Source organism: Serinus canaria, chromosome 2 (genome assembly GCF_022539315.1).
Source record: "Serinus canaria isolate serCan28SL12 chromosome 2, serCan2020, whole genome shotgun sequence".
Lineage (NCBI taxonomy): Eukaryota > Metazoa > Chordata > Aves > Passeriformes > Fringillidae > Serinus > Serinus canaria.
The window spans coordinates 24,018,135-24,038,938 of record NC_066315.1 but is presented as its reverse complement, the minus strand read 5'-3'; the positions used below and the strand labels follow the sequence as shown (position 1 = coordinate 24,038,938).

The 20,804-nt window shown below is 39.7% G+C and overlaps 1 protein-coding gene across 1 annotated transcript in view; it reads left to right on the top strand.

Moving 5' to 3' along the window:
• Positions 1-20,804, top strand: part of CALCR (calcitonin receptor) — a 157,436-nt gene that overhangs the window by 102,703 nt on the left and 33,929 nt on the right. Inside the window, exons 5-7 of the mRNA XM_030230008.2 lie at positions 5,221-5,333; positions 9,489-9,580; positions 14,137-14,263. Of these exons, the coding sequence (XP_030085868.1) occupies positions 5,221-5,333; positions 9,489-9,580; positions 14,137-14,263 (332 nt within the window). The remainder of the gene's footprint in view (positions 1-5,220; positions 5,334-9,488; positions 9,581-14,136; positions 14,264-20,804) is intronic.

Below are 20,804 nucleotides of genomic sequence, written 5' to 3'. Positions count from 1 at the left end.
GTTACAGATGTGGCATCAACCAGTGGGTAGTCAGCCTTGCTTTACAGGAGGCTGGTTGTCACATGGAGACTTAATAAAGTAGGAGGGAGACAAGAAATAAGTGGGGGGTGTCTACAAGTCTGTCAGCTGCTAATGAAAGTGGCTGCACTTTCATTTGGCACTAACAGGTGGCCAAAAGCACTGACTGAACTGTCCTGAGAAGTCTATCAGGTTTTGTACCACAAGTCATTATTTCCTTTGGTACCTTATTCATGTTAAACAAAATACAGCCAGCTTTTCTGCTGAGAAACAGAAACTTCAGCCTAAAAAATAGCAATTTTCTGTGATGAAAACTGTAGTGACTGTCAGATTTCCTCCCCATCGAGTCTCTGACATCCAAATACCTCAGTATGTATTTTAGGCAAGCAAGTAACCCCATGGATTTCTGAAACAAGGATTTCATGCTGCCTTGTTTTGGGCTGCACCATGATCTGCAAAACCACAGTGTATCAGCTAATTAATGGCTATGTCACTTCACTAAGAGGCCATGTATAGCTTTGAGACCTGAAATAAAATAATGTCTTTCCTCTCTATTTTTTTGCTTTGATACTTACATCATTCATAATTGGGAAAGTGAAACATTATTGTAAGCATAGTATCTAATCCTCCTCCCATCCATATCTGTGGGTGCCAAATAGCAGCCCCCTGTATCTGATCCCCAGAAACATTCAGCACTGATGCCAAGAAGAAATTGATGGAGTATGTCAGAAATTAAAAAAGGTGAAATTGTATTCTGAAGAAAACAACACAGAAACAAAAAGTGAAGGAGATCATGCTCAGTGCTCTGTTCATTTTCTGTCTGACAACTTCACAGTTAGCTACCAAGTGTAGTCCCACCTATTTCACTGAACTTAGATCAGTTTTTACTAGACAGGAATCTGTTCTGAAAGAAGCAATCTCTTTCTTGCAGTGCACATCATGCACAATGTGATAATGCATAAAAACAAATCAATTTGTCTGGAAAACATAACAAGACCTACAGCTTTAATGCCAGTGGCAGCAGGAAATTCATTGTCTCATCCACTTCTGGCTGTGAAACTCTGAGCAGGGCTATTTTATATGCTCCTATTCAGGCAACATGCAATTCTCTCAATTTGTATTTTATATTCATATTTTAGACAGGTTAATCCCTCTGAAATGGTTCCAGGTCACACTGGAATTGGTAGGAGGTTAGTTTTTAAGGAATGCAGTATGTAATTCATGCTGGCAATATTCTCACTAATGGAAGAAAAGAAAGTACACAGTGGATATAGTGGGCTTCTAGCAGGGCAGGTTTGCTGAGGGCAGCAGGAGGAGCTGAGCCTTGCCCTGTTCCACCTGTGGGCTGTTGGGTTGGTGGCAGGGGAGTCTTACATTGCCCACCTCACTGCCCCTGTGCAGTGCATTTAGTCAGGATTATATTGGTACTCTCATACAGCAAGGGAGCCAAATGTGGAAGATTTTTGTGGCTGACACCCTTTTTCATGTCAGCCTCACTGTCTATATGTTTTGGCAGAAAGCAGTGTTTAAGAGCAGTATCCACCCCACTTTGTGAACCAAAGGTACATTTAACAAAACTCCCCTCAGTTCTCTGCTTTGTTGGGTTTCTATCTTTAGTTCCCTTTTGAAAGCTATTACTCATAACTCTTCATGCAGCTTCAGAAGAAGAGTTTCTAGAGGTGCAATTTGGAAGCAAATCCATATGCATCCATAAGCAATTAGATGACTATTAATCAGATGATGATTAATGTGTTGTTGCCTCTTACAATTGAAGAAAATGCCTTGCCTTCCTGCTGTGACACTAGGAAACGACTTCTCTTGCTGCCACAAAATCTAAATTTTGGCTGCATTTAACAAAAATAGTTCTGGATTTCTGCTGGTCCTATTTTCTTGTCTTGAAGGATATAATTTAGACAATTATAAAAAAGACAAATATGAACTCTTTGTCCAGCTGTTTCTTTTCTTCTTACCCTTTCTGTGTATTTATGTCCTGCTCCTCAGCAAGTTAAACAGCTGTGTTTTAAAAATCAATTCCTATCCCCATACTGCCCAATATCAACCTTATAGAGATTCTAGTTCTGCTGACTAAGACATTCTGAAGACAGTGATAATCCTGCATTTACTAGGACAGTGGAATTGAAGTTTTCTAAGGTCTCCATTGCATTATATGAGGGTTTTTTTCATTTTTGAAAAAGTTTTTTCCAAAATATTTTACCAAAGGTGTGACTAAATCAGATGTGCAACATTCACTGTTCCTTCATCTGCAAAATGAAGCACTGCACAGGTCCATCCAAACAATGGCAAAGAATTCAGTGTCTGATATGTGCTGTCCATGACTGCAACAGAGGAGAACTTCTTTCTTCTTCCATCTTATAACTCACCAATAAACAAAAAACTGGTGTTCATTCCCTTAACATGTGCTAGCTATAGCTCTGGTCTAATTGTGAAAAGCCTGATTGATAGAGCTATCATGCTGTTCCAGAAATATTAAGATACTTGTTACATGTAGATGACTGAGGGTTTTTTAATGAGCATATGATTCATAAAAGCGCTATTAGCTGCACAAACAATACCCATGCAAATTATTGCGACTGGTTAATCTTTCAAGACACTTCACTGCTCCCACAAAACTTCCTTTGTGGATGAGATTGCTCACATCCATTTGCCCAGACAGTTCTTGAAGTGTCTGTCTCTCTCAGTTAACTGCAAAGATTCTGCACAGCTGCCTATGAATTATGTAGCTTTAAGATTCCTACAATCAGGTGAGATCACTACAATGTGATGTCACTGTTCTTCCACTTTGAATAATGCAATGCCCAAGTGGTGTCCCATCCAAGCTGAGAGGGTACAGACAGAAACTAAAAAATTAGTATTCCCACAGTATTTTAGTAATGCCAAAGCCCAACTTTCATTTTGTCTAGCTGGTGTTGTCTTAACCATCCTTGCACATGTGTGTTTTTTCAGACTTTACCATATCTTCTGGTTAGCACAAAGAACCAACACATGCCCAGGTTCAGTATCCCCCACCTGCTACTGGGTCACTCTAGAATAACATGCAGTAGAACAGTGGTTGGATTGCAGCTTTTTTTTTCTGTATAAAAGAAGAGATTTAGAAGAGATGTTTGACCTGTGTGAGTCACTAGGATGGACAGTAAAGAGCGCTTATTCCCCCGTTGTGTATTCTCACATCACAGCGAGAAATCCATGGGATATCGGCACTTTCAGAGTAGGATCAGCTTTTAGTAGGATCAGGGTTTGTCTGGCTTTAAGGAAAAGCATGAGGTGAAAGGTTTGTCTCTAACTTACAGAGGCCACATAATACTCTGGCAGAGTGCCTACCCAGGCACTGGAGTACAGAGATGATGGATGACCTTGCCATACGTTCTCTGTAGCAGACTAACAAAAGCCGTGCACTTCGCAGAGATAATCAGTGCAATGCTTGCACACTGTGTTCCATGGTAGCATAACCATTAATCTTTCATCTGTGACTGAAAACTTTTTCCAGCTTTTGATAGCATCTGGCAATGAGTAAAAGGGAACATTGCTACATGGGCAGTCTGAGATTATCTCCAAGCTTCATGTAAAATAACATGTACTGTTCCTCTCGGTATTGTTGATGCACGTATAGATATTTAACAAGTCCCCCAAAACAATTATTTTAAATCACAACAATTTCAAAAAAATATACTGTGTTCTGGAGGATTTTTTTTTATGCAGGGACACCATATAAAGTGTATTTGTAGTCAGAGTAAAATAACGCAGTCTATACTATCTTTGCCTTACTCATATGATCAGTTCCTTTCTTTAGGCTTTAGGAGTATGAATCTTACAAATTAATAGAACCATTAATCATCAGATGAAGAAAAGTAAGAGGGAACGTTTACCACAAAAAATGAAAATGTGTATGTTCAAATGCCCATGGGCTCTGTAAAAGGGTATTGACTGGAAATGCTGATAATCTAAGTATAAAACCAACCAAATTATAGAGCTAGAAAAAAGCAAAGGAAATTCAAGATAGACTTTTCAGACTATTTTTAAAGTCAGAATTAAAAAACATATTTTTTGTAAGTCTCTGTATCACTAAGTAAGCATCAAATAATTGTTTATTATTTTATAAGTTTATGATCTTATTCTGTCTTGGTTACTTGGGCAAACATTCCAATGACTCCCACGTGGCTAATGCTTGAGGAAAGGCCAAAGGAACTGGCCCAAAACTTGACAGGTGATTAGGAGCGACCATCTGCACCCCAGCACCCAGGGTGTCCCCAGCACAAGTGTGAGCCTGACGGAGGGATGCAGACACAGCACACACCTGCAGCTCCAGGCATCCCACAGAGCTGTGCCCTGCTGAAGCCCCACTGTCCCCCACCACAGCAAAAGGACATGCAGAGGAGCACAAGCCTGGAGCACCATCCATATGGCAGGGCTGTCAGGAAGGACGCCAGAGCCACCTGTGGCGAAAGAGCCAGCCCCAGAGACACCTGTGTAGAGGCCAAAGACACATCAGATTATTGAAACAGAGAGCTCTGCAGCCACCTTAAATTAAACTGGACGTGTGGTATCTGTGCCAAAATGTTTGTGAGGCTGCTGGCCTCTGTGCCTGCATGCTGTGCAGACCCTGAGGAGAGCAAGAAATGCTCCCGCTCTGCATGTCAGGATTCCACCGGTGGGGAGGATGGGAGAGACTTTTCCATTCCTCTGCACCGAGGGAGCCCAGGGCTGGAGCTGTTGGCATCTCCAGCACCCAGGCTCTGGTTTATACATTACTGACCTCCCAAGCAATATTTTTAACTTATTTAACCCTGATACCTGAAACCCTGTGCACTTCCTTCAGGTCTGGCATCAGCACCTGTGGTTATTTTCTCTTCCATAAGCTGCTGTAAACAACCTCTTTAAATGGATTATTATCAGCTAAATATTGTGTCTGAATGAAGGTTGAGATATATGCCCTAGTGGGTGCAGTCAAAAAGGAGACAGCTAAACAAGTTTACTCCCCACCAGATGAGACCCAGAAAAAAACCAAAATGGCAAAACAGCAAGATGCATTAATGATATGTGTTTATGATATTAATTACACAGGTTGGAAATCATTTGGATTTTATTATATACACATTTTACTCCCAAAAAAAGAAATTATTTTAGATGGGTTTTTGAAGTCAATATGCATATATTAAAATAACTATTATTGCAATTTATCATCAGAGAGGGCCTCAAAATACTGTGATGAAACTGGAAATTGGTTCCGCCATCCTGAGAGCAACCGAACTTGGTCCAACTACACCCTGTGCAACTCTTTCACCTCTGAAAAACTGAAGGTATGCTGAACTTAAAGAGGCAGTAGTTGTTTGGCAATGTTTTGGGCTGGGCTAGCAATGATACATGTGAGAGAGACCAGAATAGCCCTATCGCAGCTTTATTTGTTGCACAAGACTTAAATAACATTGTTCTTGTGATTTCAGTTTATCCACATTCTTTAATGAGTGCTCAAACCTCAATATTGGTTTGCTATGGGGTGGATAATTCAGTGGTAATTCATATGACAATTTTGCAGTATTTTTCAGATGCATTTTTAATTCCTGTGATTTTCCCTGATTGACCAACAGCTATGAAATAATATTTTAGAATCTCATTTTTGCTTTCTGTAACAATAATATTTCAAGATGTTGATGTCTTCTCTGCAGGGCTAGTAATATTAATGTAAGTCAAAATTTTTTCTCTTAAGTAAAGAGTATTACCCTGTACTCACACTCTTTGAAAACAGTATTTATGAAGGTGCCATTAATCCAGAAAATCTTACAAGAATGAGCACATTTAACTTTGACTTTTACTGAAGTAATTGAGAGTATTTACAATAAGGAATTAAGTATTGAAGTATTAATGAATCAATATTTCCAAAATCAAGGTGCTAAACTGAAAGAGAAGAACTAAATATAAAAGAACCAAAAGAAATAAGGAGAGAGAAATCTGAGAAAAGCTTTTAAAAAAATTAAGTTAGGGAAGCTCATAAAAATAAATGTATTTCTCAAATGCAAGTGGAGGTCCAGGAAAATCTGATTACAGATTTGTGACAGAATAATTTGTGACTATTTGGAACAGTGGAAGGAAAATATTCAAAAAGTGATTTGATTTGGGGTTTGTGTTGGAGGACCTCTTCTTATACAGCCAAAAAGCAGTATGCTGGTAGCTCAGCCCAAAGGGCCTTGGAAAAGTCTGTTGGACTAGGCAGGAGGTGAATTTTAAGAGTTTTTGCAGCATGACAAGCCATCATGGTAAAATGAGGCTCTTCTATGTGACAAGGCAAGAACAATAGTAACAATATGAGCTTACAGAGGCATTATGTGGAAGCATCATAAATATATAGTTTTTCCAGATGTTGGCACATGTAAGGAGGCAAAAAATGTGGTTCTGTTACCTATTATCCATGCCTTCCAGAAGAAGAATTTTGAACATCATTCATGCAGAAAACAGATAGAATAGAAAGGAAAATTGCATCTACATCACGATTTTTCTGAGATGAAAATTTGTGGAAAATGAAGAAAGAATCTATTCTTACAGAAATGCCAAGTTAGATTATGACCTTTACACCAAATCTCCAGTAAACAGAAATGTGCTTCATTTGTAGACTATTTCCACTTACCTACAGATAATACACTTACTTTACAGAGTCAAAGGTATTACTCTTAGAAAATTCTCTTTCCTCAAGTGAAAAAATCTAGAGGAACAAGGAAGAATATTTAAGTTTTCTAAATCCAGGTTAAAAAATCTGAATAAACAAAAATTGTAATGAATCAGCATGTTATGTAAGTCTTATGTGTCAAGGAATGCAAAAATTAGTAAAAGTGCTCATTATTTGTTTGAAGTTAACTGAAAATATCAACATGCTATACTTTTGAGACAGATCATTTGAAAAAAAATTCTTGTCATTTTTTAAAAATGTAATGATATATGTATGCTTTGTTAGCTGACATTTCAATCCATTTTGATCTGCCATCGTTTTTATATTTTAAGGCTTTTTAAAGCATTTGGCATAGTAAATTTGCAGGATGCAATAAAAAAGCAGTTGCTGACTCCCAAATATACAGTTACTTTAGCACTTGAAAACAGAAAGTTAGATAGATTGAATAACCAAGAATCCTCCAGGCTGTGCATGAACTTGCATGTAACTATCTGGAGATCTTTCCTGCTTCTAGATACTTCAGGCTATAGGTATACATAAAAGGCTTTTATACATAAAAGATAGGTAAAAAATTAATATTTTTGAACAGGTCATCTGTAAATTAAGTTCAGGCTTTAGGAATATATCCATTTAATCAAAAACACAGCAATCATGTAGTATGAAGTGGAACAAATGTCACATGTACACAGATAAACCCCCCCACCACTCTGCATTGGAGAAAGTTGTCTCCTCTTCTCCACACTCAGGCCTGTCCTCTCTGGGATTGTTGGTGCTCTCAGAACAGGTTATCAAGCATTTGTGCTCACTAACAATGCAGTGGTTAGTCTTTGTGAAGGTATTTTCAGTAAATATGAACAGTTTTCCATAACTTGGTGAATTGTTTTTACACTCAGATCACGTCTCTTCTGCGTGGTCAGATCAGTGTAAATGTGGTTCTGGTTTAAACCTGAACCTAGGCCACCACCACCTAGATAAATGAATGCAGAAGCTTATTTGAAAGTTGTAAAATGTCTCAAGACCAAATTCCATAAGATGTGCACCTTTACTAAGAGGAATGGCTTTGCTTTCTGAATTGTTTTCATACTTGTTCTCAAGGGAAAGTTTAAAATTACTTGGAAATACCAAATATATGTGAGTGTGAAAACTTCAGGCTACAAAAAGCAATTCATGTACTCACAGAGAAGAGGAAAATTGCTCATGCATATCAAAAGAAAAATGAATGAAAGACCTGAAAAGAGAATAAACCCAGCAAAGGAACTAAGACTTCCAGTCTTTTTTCCCAGACAGGCTGCTGCCATGTCCTTGCTTTCAGAAAGGAGGCAGTGGTGAAGCCTGGCATGGGTTTAGCCTTCTTCACTCACTCCTCTGACAGATGGCTGATGTTCAAGAGCTTAACTGAGAACAAAATGTGACATTTAAATACCTCAGCATTCTAATGCCCAGGTGATGTGCTGCAATTTTATTTTACAACTGGTATAAAAAATATGGATCAGCCTGTCTTAGAATTCCCTTAGATTTAGCGAAAGGCCCAATTCTCTGTCCATGGGTACTGGATTCCCTGCACTGTCAGAGCACTGAGTTGCCCAGCACCAAGGTTCACACTAATGTGAATTTTCCTCAGAATGTGCTGTTCTTGTGTGGTGTGCATTGAGGATAATGGTCACTTCAGCTGCTGCTTTCATGACTCTGAAGGCCTTGGTCATAAGCCCCCTCTGACTTCTCTCCAAAAAGGAGAATCCCAGCCTTTGTACCCACAGAAACTCAACTCCAGCTATTTTAGTTGCCTTTTTTCACCTTTCCTTGCTCTTCTGTGTTCGTGGGGTATGAAGACTTTAAGCACACATGAATTTGAGGTTAGTGCTGTAAATTTAAAACATGTTTTGTTCTACCCTCAGTGCCTTTTTGTGTCATAATCATTATTTTGCTGACTTTTTGGCTATCATGACACAGTAAGCCAAAGATTCAGAGAACTGGCCTGGATGACTCCAAGATCTCCTTCCTGAGTTTGGTTTCCAGTCCTAAATTAAGCATTGTGCAGACAGGATTTAGACCACTTGTCCTAGGTCTTTCAGCCCACTGTTTTAAAGCTCATATGACATCTTCTTGTCCCCTCAGTTAAATGAGGCCCTTTGTGAGTGCCTCACTATTATCTGGAAGTATCACCTGGAAATTTAGAAGTTTTTCTGGATCAGCTCATTGATGAATACATTGAACAAAACCTCAGCCGTAATACTGAGTGCAGTTAAATACTGACTCATCTCCAAAAGTGACCATTAAGCTTCTGATTGCTCTTGCTTAAGCTGTTTTGAACCCATAAAAGTTTTCTACCAATCCCGCAGCAACCTCTTTTATTTGACTTTTTTATTTGTTTTGGCATATGCCTGAAAATTTGTCATGGGCACATTAAGAATCTAAATGTATTATGTCTGCTGCAGTATCCAGGAGCTTGGGAAAGTCAGTGAGACAGTGTGAGCAGGGATCTCACCAGTCACTTCAATATATCAGGAACAGATCAGCATATGTAAGAAACACTTATTTTTAGATCATGAGACATGCTATTTAATAGATTGCTGATATTATATATATATATATATATATACACACACACACATATATATATATATATATACACACACACATATATATATATATATATATACACACATATAAATGGAATGTTTGAAAGAAAAAAAACATGCAAAATGGGAGGTTAATTTTGTAGATTCTTCCTTAATGAGAAAACAAAGTGCCTGCAAATTGTTCATGCTTGCCTTTTGTCTTTGTTAAATTGCAGATGGCGTTCATACTTTATTATATGGCGATCGTTGGCCACGCTTTGTCTATAACATCCCTGTTGATTTCCTTGGCAATTTTCTTCTATTTCAAGTAAGTGTTTCTTACAGACACTCTCTCTTCTTTCCCTGAGGCATCTCAGCCAAAGGAAATCTCGGAAGCTGTCATGGCAGTGAGAAGCAGCACTTATGAGTGTCTTTTTATATAAACCTGATAAAGAAGTCTGAGCACAGGCTCCTCTCACCAATGGGACCTTTCCCAGTGGAGTGTAGCCAAGACCATGTTGTTGTGTTTGTCAGGACTGGTGTGAAAAGTGCAGCTCATGGGGAAATGGTGCAACTGGAGATGCAGTAAGGCCTTTCCTTTACCTATTGCCTTATGCTCCTTAAGAGCATGTCCAGAGCTTGCCAGGTGCCGTGACTGGGGCATGGAGCAGTGAGTGGGAGCTCCAAGCTCCTGAATCTGAGGCTGAAGGACTGAGTTACTGACCTGAGGGCTTACAGGACTCAGCCCTAAGAGTGAATCTGGCACTAGTGTGCAGCCTGCTATCCTCATTAAAAGAAAAACAGAATGCTGCTGTATCAGAATTTTAAAGGAGACCGATATTCACCTAAAGCACCACAGCTACTGTATGGCAGCTCAACTAGAGCATTTCAATCTTGTTCTTTTGAACCTATCTACTGTGAACTAGATGCCTCTGCCTCAACTGCCAAACAGGAAGAGTAGTAAAAGATCAAGTTCACAACATCACCGTCACCAACAATAAGACTAGGAAACGCAGGAAAATTAAATGATTGGACTTTTCATAGATTATAAGATTCTCTAAGACTGTAAGATCCAATTGGTTGGATCCAAATACAGGCTCTGAGTTCTGGTAATTTCCAAAGAGGCAATTTGATGAGTGCCTGTGATAAAGCATCTTAATCAGCTACAGAGATATCTAGAAACTCTGCTAAATGAACTGATGAATTCCCTTTCCATCTAAGCTGATAAATAGCACAAAACCATAGCCACAGTAATTCTTTGAGAAAACTGGAAAGAGCACAGTTTTATCTAATTTGGTATCCCATACCCTGGTTTGAGTTCTTTGGGACCGTAAAAACAGGATCTGGTGAAATTAGCTATGCTAAGTGCACCAGCAAGGTGACTCCTTGCAGCAAGCAAGGCAGGGTCAGCCTGTCTGAGTCACTCTGAGCTCTGAGTCATGAACAATGCATGATCTTGGATGGTACTAGGCTGCACTGAAAGACTGGTCTTTGCAGCAGCCTTCCAGACAGCAAAACACCTCCTCCTCTCTTCCCTCCTCCGCTTCTGCTTCCCCTGCCATGACTAAGCCATGACACAAAGGTTACAGAGAGGAGAGAGAAAGGAATCAAACCAAAGTACTTCATAATGGGAAGTCAAAGAGAAAGCCAAACTACAGTCTTAGGAAAGTGAGAATGAAGCTATGTGGGAGCAGGGCTCATGTAACCTTCAGCTGTTTTCTATCATCTGGCTATGACAGCAATAGATTATTTGACCTTCAGCTGAAGGGAAGCTGTCAATCAGACAGTCCATTAGATAGCTAGAGATGATTTCAGGACTGCATAATAGCCTCTGACTTTAGAGGCAACTTGCAGGGATTGCAGTTTCCCACATATAAGTTTTCACTGGCAGAGATTTATTTTCCATTCACCTTTGGGTATCAAGATTCATAATAATCTGGCATCACAGATTTTGAAGTACTTTCAGAAGGGAATAATGAATCAGTAGTGATGAGCATCACTAAGCAATGCTAACTCATAACAGGAGAAAGTATTAATAAAGCAGAGTGTCTAACAGCTTCACACGTCATCACCTTATTGCAAGATTTCTATAACTGCAGAGTGAGACCCCATTATCTTATTTAATAAAACACAAAATAAAGAGGTACTCCTACCTCCAAATCACTTCCAATTGAATTATTAAAACAAAGACATTTGTACAAAGACAGATGGGGAGTAAAACAAATCTATATTTGCCAGAATAATAGATGGTGTGTTATGAATGCACCTGCAGTCTAATTGCTGCCAAGGCTTTTAAAAGGAGTTGAAGGGTAATGGATGGAAGAACATTTTGTGAAAATTTTGGGGAGTTTTCCCCAGGGGCAAGGGAGGACATGGTACAAAGCATGAAAAAAAATTGATACCTAAACAATGGGGGAGGAGACAAAAATAAGTGTCCAGGCATGAAAGTCAGTATTCACAGTATTTATGCATGAGAAAAATGACAGATTCACAGAGCAGTTCCATGAGGAAAACATTCTAACTGTAATAGGGAAGTAGAGATAGGAACAGTAAATTAAGGGTGGCTGTGAGTAGGTAAGAGAACCTGTCTGAAAAAGGAAATGTAGGAGACTGAATCAATGTGAAACACAGGGGAGACACAGAAAACATAGGAGACTGACACTCTAAAGAGACAATGGATAGAGGCTTGGAGGCACAAAAAGCTTGGTTTGGTTCCACTTTCTCCTCTTGGTGTGGACCAAGTCAGGGAGGTATTGATGCCATTGTAATGGCAAACACTGAAGGTCAAATTAGAAAGTGAGGGTATGGAAATAAACAATAAAGCTACAAGTAGATCTTTAACTTGAGAGCTGTAATCAAGGAAAAAGAGGAATACTCAGGGGAAAGGAGGAGAAAGTAAAACTAAGAGAGGAAGGCAGGCAGGGAAAGGAGGCTGGGCAGCACACAAAGGCAACATGTACTGAAGGACAGTCCAATTTAATAGATGAATAAAACTGCCAAAAGTCAAGCAGAGCAATTAGGAAGGGCAGGAATTGGAGTTAAGACACACCTACCTGGCTGAGATTATCACAAAAGACTCCCTATACCAGAAACCACACAGAAAGGCCCTTTTAGAGACAGGGGTTTGCATTTCTGTGGCCAGGAGCTGAAGAGATTGTTCCCAGTAATAAGGAAATTTTTTTATTTCTTGGGAACAGAAATGATATCACACCATTCCTGTTCCCAGGGCTGCCAAAGAAAAACAGTTATAGCATGTCATAGTGTCCCAAAAAAAGTGGGGTTAAGTGTCATAGTCAAAGTATTGTGATGGAGTATGGGGAGGAGGGAAAACTCAGGACTGAATAAATATCTCCAGAGTTTAGGAGCAGAAAAGGAGCACCAAGACTAGATTTGTGAGGTTTGTGGAGTAAGCACAAGAACATAGTATTGCAAAATTAGCTCCTAAGAAAGGTCTGTTTTTTCCAATACCATGTCCTACAGTGAATTAAACTGAAAGTTCATGAACCCAGCCCTGTATCTGGAGCTCAGTGTTTGCCAATAGCTGATGCTAAAGGAGCACTATAAAATCAGGGCCAAGGGTACAGACATAATCTCATTCCTAGCCACCAGGATCTGCATCTCATAGACATCTGAACGCAAGATGGTGACTTGATAAATAAGGAGGTCAAAAGAAGTGATGAGCATTGCTGGATGCTGATAACCATAACCAGAAAGATGAGCTCAAGCTAAAGGAAGAACTCCATGCAATGACTTGGAAAGTAGGTGTAAGGAAAACAAAGAATAAGTGGCAGGTGACCAAGGGGCTAAAGAAGGGAAACAAATCAAGCAAGCAAGCAAAATAAGTAGAAGAGAGTTCAGCTGGCTAGATTAGCTCTCTCTTTTTGAAGAGAGTGCACTCTGCATTGGCCTCCACATGCAGAGGAGAAGAAAGTCACAGCCCATGCTCCATTCCAGACTGCAAAAGACTCCTAGTCCTGAGCTTACCCCAGCAAGACAGCAGTATTTCTTAGCTGTTCTTTACCCAGCAGTTTTGCCTCCTTGCTCTCAGCGATCACTGGACAGCACAGCATTATCTGACAGCTCCATGACTGCCTTTCTTCCATCACCCTCTGTCAGCCTGGTGCTATGCTCTGGGAGAGATGCAGAGGCCTTTTCCTCTGCCTTGGGGATGTACGAGGAGGTGACATGAGGATATGGGTATGAATTAGAAATGGGAGATTGTTCAGTCTGAAACTGAAGTCGTGATTTGGTTTCATGAGAATTCTTAAAACTTATCTTGCGAAACTCTGTTACCTACAGTAGCATCAATCCTACCTTCCCTAAAACCAGTGATTTCAAGAGATTTCTTCTCCTTCTGAGCAGGAAAACAACCTCCTCTGGTTTGGGATCTCAGCTGGAGTTAGAAATATGCAGGATACCAACCCAAATCCCCCTGTAATTAAAGGGGATTCCTGCCCAAATTCCCGTCCTGCCTCACTACTAATTCCTGAAGTAGAAAATAATTTTCATCTGAGTATTTGAGAAATTGAGTCTCCAGTTACTTATAAAGCAGTATTCCTGATATTCATTCCTTGCATCATGCGCATCCGAAAATTCTCAGGGTTCTGCTTTACCACTAAATATCTCAATTACCATGAATTAAAGAAAGAGCTAAGAATGTAGCTGGATAGGTCTTTAGAACACGGTCTGAAAAGCATGTGGTGCTAAACAGGTGTAAAAACAAACCCAAAAATTTTTCAGAGGTTATGGCTGCAATGCAAGGCATGTATTTTCCAATTACGCTTTGCCAAAAGACATTCTTGAGAGAACATTGCCAGAAAGAGCTTGTTAAAGTGACATCAGAGGAAAAATACTAATTTACGACATGTGTTACATATTTTTCAGGAGCCTCAGCTGTCAAAGGATAACACTGCATAAGAATTTGTTCTTTTCCTATGTGCTGAACTCCATGTTTACAATTGCCCACCTCATTGCTGTCGTCCCTAACCCAGGCCTTGTAAAAAGGGACCCTGTAAGTACTGCATGACTCCTCTCCATCCTAACACCAAGTAAAATCACTAAGGCCATGCCAAAACATAGAATTCCCATTCCTCAGCTAATGGTAGCCATTTGGGAAAACACACACAGCGGGTTCAGATTCTGAGAATTTCACTCAGACTTGCTCAGATCCTTCACCAAGCAATAAAAATCTTTGAATCCTTTTCAAGCCCCAGACCTGCTCTAGCCAGCCCACCCATACAGGTTTGTGCCAGACCTCCACAGCTCCCAGCAATAACTACCTGATGATTCCCAGAAAAGCCCCTGAGGTGATAGATGCCTTTGGTGACTGATTGTCCTTCTTCACAAACCCCACGCCGGGAAGGGACAGGATGGAAAGAGAGATGGTTCATTCCAATACAACACACAAAAAGGTCTATTTGCTGCATTTTTTTAACTTGAGATGTAGTAATTCAAAGCATTAGTTACCTACCTTCACTGCTTTTAGGTAGTGATACAAATTGTGCCAGCCCCCCAGCTGACAAATGTATATGGCAGATTCAGCCATCCAGCTCTGATCTTCTCCCTAACCCAGCAATTACATTGTGCTCAGTCCTTACAGCAGCCCCAGCCAACGCGAAATTAATGCAAATGTGGTAAGTTTCATTTTAACACTAATCAGCTTCTAGTCTAATTAAGATCATTCCATTATAATTCAACCATTTATCTGCCTTCTAATTTCATGAAAGGAATTACATATTAGCAACTGATGTTATCCGATCACATGTGTGTCTCTCAAATGTGTGCTGATTAAGTTAATTAAAGCAGAAAATATATAGCCTAAAGAAAACGTCTCCAGTCTCAGAAATCATCTGGAGATTAAAAAATAGAAGAGGAGAAGAATAATTTTAAAGTTACACATTTTGTTTCTCATCATGTGCATAGATAGCCTGTGCAAGAGGTGCAATGAAAGTACACTTGATATTTGAAAATAAAAAGCTGGCAGATGATATCAGGCACCCAAACTGAAGTAAAATCATTACCTCAGGGTTAAGAATGATACTTTCTGACAGCACAAATAAATTATCTGAAATGGTTCAAACTAAAAGTTGAGGGCATGGGAAGGAGTCTTGTGTTTTTAAGATTTCATTAAAAAAACGATTACCTAACAAAACTATTTGTCTAACAAAAGACACTCTCTGGTGTCTTTAGGCCTGATCTTTACAGGAAGTGAAATCTCAACACCAGTGAAGTCAATGACAAAACCCTCAGAGGCTCCCATAGAGCCACGTAGCCCCAGAAGGGGTCCCAGCCCACTGAGCACCACATGATGATATTCCCAGTCTCCATTACTCTGGCACAGACAGTATAAATGCGACACCACTGATTGGCTTTGGGGGCCACGGAGCCCCAAAGCGGTACAGAGGTTCATGTACCACACTCAAATCTTTGCTCAGAATATGAAGAGGAGCCTAAATGCTCAACATAGTCATGGAAATGACCCAAGCAGTGTCCTGTTAACGAAACTGGCTGATGTTATTGACGAAGTAGGTGTTTTGATGAGCAAAGCCATTGCTTTGCAGTTTCTTCTTCCAAACCAAATTTACATGTCTTTGACCCAGGAGTAAAAGGCTGTCTACAGACAAGGTACAAAATTTGGGGCCAGAAGGTCTGGGGTCTCTCATTTTTGTCCCACCATCAAGTACAGGATGAGGGTACAGTCACTGCTTGATCGTGCCTCACATTCTAGATTTCTCTCCCAAAAAAACAAAAAAAAAAGAATAAAAAGGAGGTGAGGTGACCTGCTAATATGTTCAAAGTCTCCCAACCTTCCTAGAAAATGTATTCTGTTACCTTAGTAACATAATAAAATTTTAGGTTTGTGATTGGGTAAAGAAAACTAACAGACAGGAGCACATTTTTAACATATGATGAAATTACAGAAAGCCTCTATATAGAATATATGAAGACTTAGACGATTTATATTTAAAATGCTAAAAAATTTACAACAAATTTCCTTAATAATATTTTTATGCTGATGCCTATTATCAAAGCAAATTAAAGCTCTAGAGCTTGTTTTTTTTCCACTTGAAGATTACTGCTTCTGATTACTGCTTCTGACTTCCTCTAGTTTGCTGCACTTACCCACATTCTACATGCACATCTTTGGAGCTTCACAGGTTCATGTAGGTATGGCTCTCATCCTTTGTATGTATAGAAATACTGAAATGCGTAGATTGAATTTCAAGCAATCCTGGACACCACTCAGATAACAGCCATATACTGAGATGAAGTTTCTGGTATTTATTCTGCAAAATAATAAATGTGTTTCCACCCCAATAGTTCCTGCTTTGTTTTTCCTACCTAAAGTTTCACAACAGTTTTTAAATGTGAAATGCCATGGGAAAATATTTTCAGTGATTCATAATCTTTGAGGATATCAACAAATCCATATAATTTTGAAAGAAGAAAGGACAATCTCCTAAATAACAAGGAGAAAAGTCAGGAGAAGCAAGAGAGGAAATTCCTTCCTAACTCCAAGACAGTCCCATTCTCCCTGTGACCCAGGGAGAAATTATGTGAGACAATCCAACGCATCATTTTCTTGAGGACAGTCTGTACCACATCCTCACTCACATTGCTGCTAAGAGTTAAATCCTTTGGTGATCATTCTGCTCATGTAAAATGGTAAGTCAAAACACTTTTATAATAACCTTAACATGCTTATTTACTTCATGTTTTCTGGTCGTACAATTTTCAATCTCTCTGTTTCTCTTTCTGTCGGATTGATCTGGATCTGAAAAAATGGAAAAAAAGGATCTGAGTCCAGTTGGCCATGCAAGAAATGAAGAAGCAATGGATGAGGTTCAAAGACATTTAAACAAAAATAAACAGGACACGTGTACGAACACTTATTTACATATACTGATAATTTTGACTGTTGTATCTGAACTAGGCACTGCATTAATTATGCTATTACTGGAACCACACTTATAGGAAGAGATACCATCTATCACCTTCCTAAATGAGACTGACCCACACTAGAAGGGTGATCTGTGGACAGCACATTATGTTCTCCAATAAAACCCCTTAAATAGAAATAAAATTCTTGCTGCCAAATTTCTCAGTACAGTCTTACACATTAGATCTGTAATTTTTATTTTCTGTATTCCACAAGAGTAGTCATTTTAATACTCATACTGATGGGAGTCAAAGGAATCGACAGCTAATGCCTGAAGGGGCGGCTCTGCCAACGAGAAACTGAGCAAGTCATCAGCTCCATGGGCATCATATAAATATGCTTTTAGGTGGGGCTAAGTTTGGTCACAAATTAGTAATTTGTCTCAGTAATTAGAACCTCTTCCACAAAGGCTTTTAGAGATCTTATTATACTTTTTTTTCTATTTTGCGTTCTAGTAGAAATATCTGTTCTCTTCTTTCTGCAGGTTCCTCTGTAGCCTCTTCACCTTTTATGTGGTAGTTTCACCCTTGCTTCTGCCATTGTATAGTGGGAAAGTTTGTATTTCTATTGCAGTTTTATAGAGGCCATAGCAAGGGCCAGTGCTCCACTAATAGTTCCTAGGACCCCTGTGTGGGGTGTCATGCTTGGCCATGCTATTTCAGAGAGTCAGGACACAGCAACCATTCAGGCACACTCCAATCCCACTGTCAAGTCCCATCTTGTTGTCACACAACTTCTTTAGGCCTTAGTGTGTAAACTATCTGTACACCCTCTTCTATGGGCTCAGTAGCAGAGCTGGTATGCAAGAACCCAAAGCATTAAATTCTGTTTATTTACACACAGCATGATTTCATTTCCTCCTGGTAGCATCTGTAACTAACTCAGCCCTTGAACATGAGGGGTGAGAGGATGCAGGTTGTTTTTCCCTCCGTGTGTAGATGTGGATACATTTTGAAGATCTTGAGCTAGTTTACCACCCTAACTGATGGTGCGACATGCACTCTATGTTTCTGGCAGGAGAACATAGACCCTTTCCCTTTGCAAGCATTTCACTAAGCTTGCTGACACTGTGGGCATGAGGTGGGATGACAAGAGGCTCTTGGTTATCTGTACTGCCCCAAACCCATCTCCTGGAACAAGCAAGCCTTCTAAGCACTAAGATCTTCCAGGCATCTTACTGCTTCCAGCACTATTAGTTAAACCAAGAGAGCGCCACGCTGGTGCCCACTAACATTAAAGTTTTAAAGCAAGGCCATGGTAGTAGCAATACTAAAATCTCTAGTGGACACTAGAACACTATAAATAATCTCTCCATGAACAAATTAAAGTGAAAACCACAACTTTCCAATCATGCTAGGTTTTCCTCCCTACCACAATTACAGCAAAACTGTAGAAATAAAATACTGAGCTGTGTGGACAGATGACAAGTGTAAAAGAATAGTTACTGTGATTTATGGGGTTCCAATATTGATATTTCCCTGTTCCCAAAGGAACAGAGAGGCAATGTAAGACAAGAAAGCAAAGGAGATTTCAGCATTTCAGGAAAAATGTCAATCTGGGTATTTTTTACCATACAAATGTTATCTTCTCATTTCTTCTTGCTTTCATTTCCTGCTGATCTAGCCTGGCAGAGCATGGGGGGTTAAAAACAACTTTTTATCAAGTGTGGTGTTCATAAATTATACCAGTGAGGACAAATGGCAAACCTGCTGCTCCATGTGACTTATTTTCCTTAGTTGTTCCAGCAGTCCCCCTCATGGAGCAGACCTCCCTGGAAACAGTAAAGGTGGGGATCCACAAAGGAAAGGGGTGCTTCAATCTTCTGAGTTGTTTCATGTATTGTATTTGGGGTAGGGCTTCAGGAGGTGCCATTCTTGTTAAATAATTTGATTCTTTTTTTCATGTGACTATTTCCACAACTTTTCTGTCACTGTCAAAGCATCTCTGAGGTCTTTTATCTTAGTACATCTCTTCCTCCATCCTGCTTCCATTAGATTACTTATCCTCAGCAGCCATTTTAGCCACCAAGAGGTGACAGAGAGCCTGGGCAATTGTGAAATCAATAGAGTGAGAGTAAGAACAGGAAGATTTGGCACTAATGTTGAAAGTTAGAGAGAAGTTGTCCTCACTAAGGAGAATTTCTGAATTGAACAATGCACCACATCACATTGCTGAGGTTCACGTTGTGGCTGAGCCCACGAGGTGCAAGCAAGCACAGTTCCAATGTTCAATGTGTCTGTGGAGGGGTGATCACAGAGGTGACAGGGAAAGGAAATTCCTACTCTATCTATCTGTGAATATAGGGAATTCCTACTCTATCACCCACAAAGACAGGGAGAGATGATAACTTTCATGCAGCCCAATCCAAAGATTTTCATGTCAAAATAACTCAGACTATCAGATCTGGTGTATGGCCTCTTATTTAGGAGCCTGAGTGCCATTTCCTCCAGAAATGTGTTTCCAGAAAAAACCTTGTCACACAAAACACATTTTTGCCCAGAAGCTGAAAGCATCAAATCCCAGAGCTCATTCCCAGGTTTCCTTTCCTCATCTTTTCTGCTCAGGTGAGGTAGACCTGCACTCAAATACCCAGTACAAGTCCAAACTTCAGATGTAAATAACTGAGAAAAGTCAGATTTAACCTGTCACTCTGCCTGGTCATTATGCATCTGCAGCACCTCTGGACCCTGAGGCTCTGCCATTGTGACAGTGAGAAGTGAGCACTCCCAGCACAGTTGTTCCCAAAATCAGTAGAATCTAAGCATCCCAGTTCTTGCTGTCTTTTTTTTCCTTTGGCCACAATGGCCATTTGCAGCCATGAGGCTGTTGAAGTAAAGCACACCCTGCAAAGCACACACTTTTGCTTTGTGCAAAATGAGTGAATCCATTCCAGATTTGCTGAAATTCATGACTTGTCTTCAGAACTGCTGGATTTGATGAAATTCATTACTTGTCTCCAGAATTGCTGCTCAAGAGAGGTGTGCTTACTTTACCCTCAGATCTGAACTGTAGCAGTCTCCAAATTTGTATTCGTCTTCCACAACACGGAATTATGTTTGACTTAGATGCCTTTCTGAGGCTTTTTTCATTTTTCCTTTTGGTCTTCCTAAGAGATAGGAGAGATGACAAAGTGAAGATGATGTAAAAATTTGGTATAGTACCTGGGCAACCATAAATTTCTATCAATTGCACTGTCTCCAATGTGACTGAGAGACTGAAAGTTAAATAGATAATAATATGCCATTAGTCCCTAGGCATAGAAAATGTCAAGTAGCCACTCCTTAAATGTCAGATCAACAAGTGCAGATGCTAACAGTTGCCTTTTGATGGATTCTGTGTTACACGGCATGGATGTGACATACCCTAATGACCTTCTGTTTTACACATGGCCTCCCACATTCACAGAACATTTAAGCAGCTCAGGTGTTGATATTTCTCTGTGAATATAAATCAGTTATATTTAGAAACATTCAAGGTGTCTCTCCAAGTTTTCCTTGCGTATGCCTTTAAAAGGGTCTAACTGAAATGCGAGAAATTTGAATATGAACTGCCCAAAAATATTTTTCAAAAATCCCTCAAAACATTGGATTCTTCAAAAAGGAATTCCCTTCAG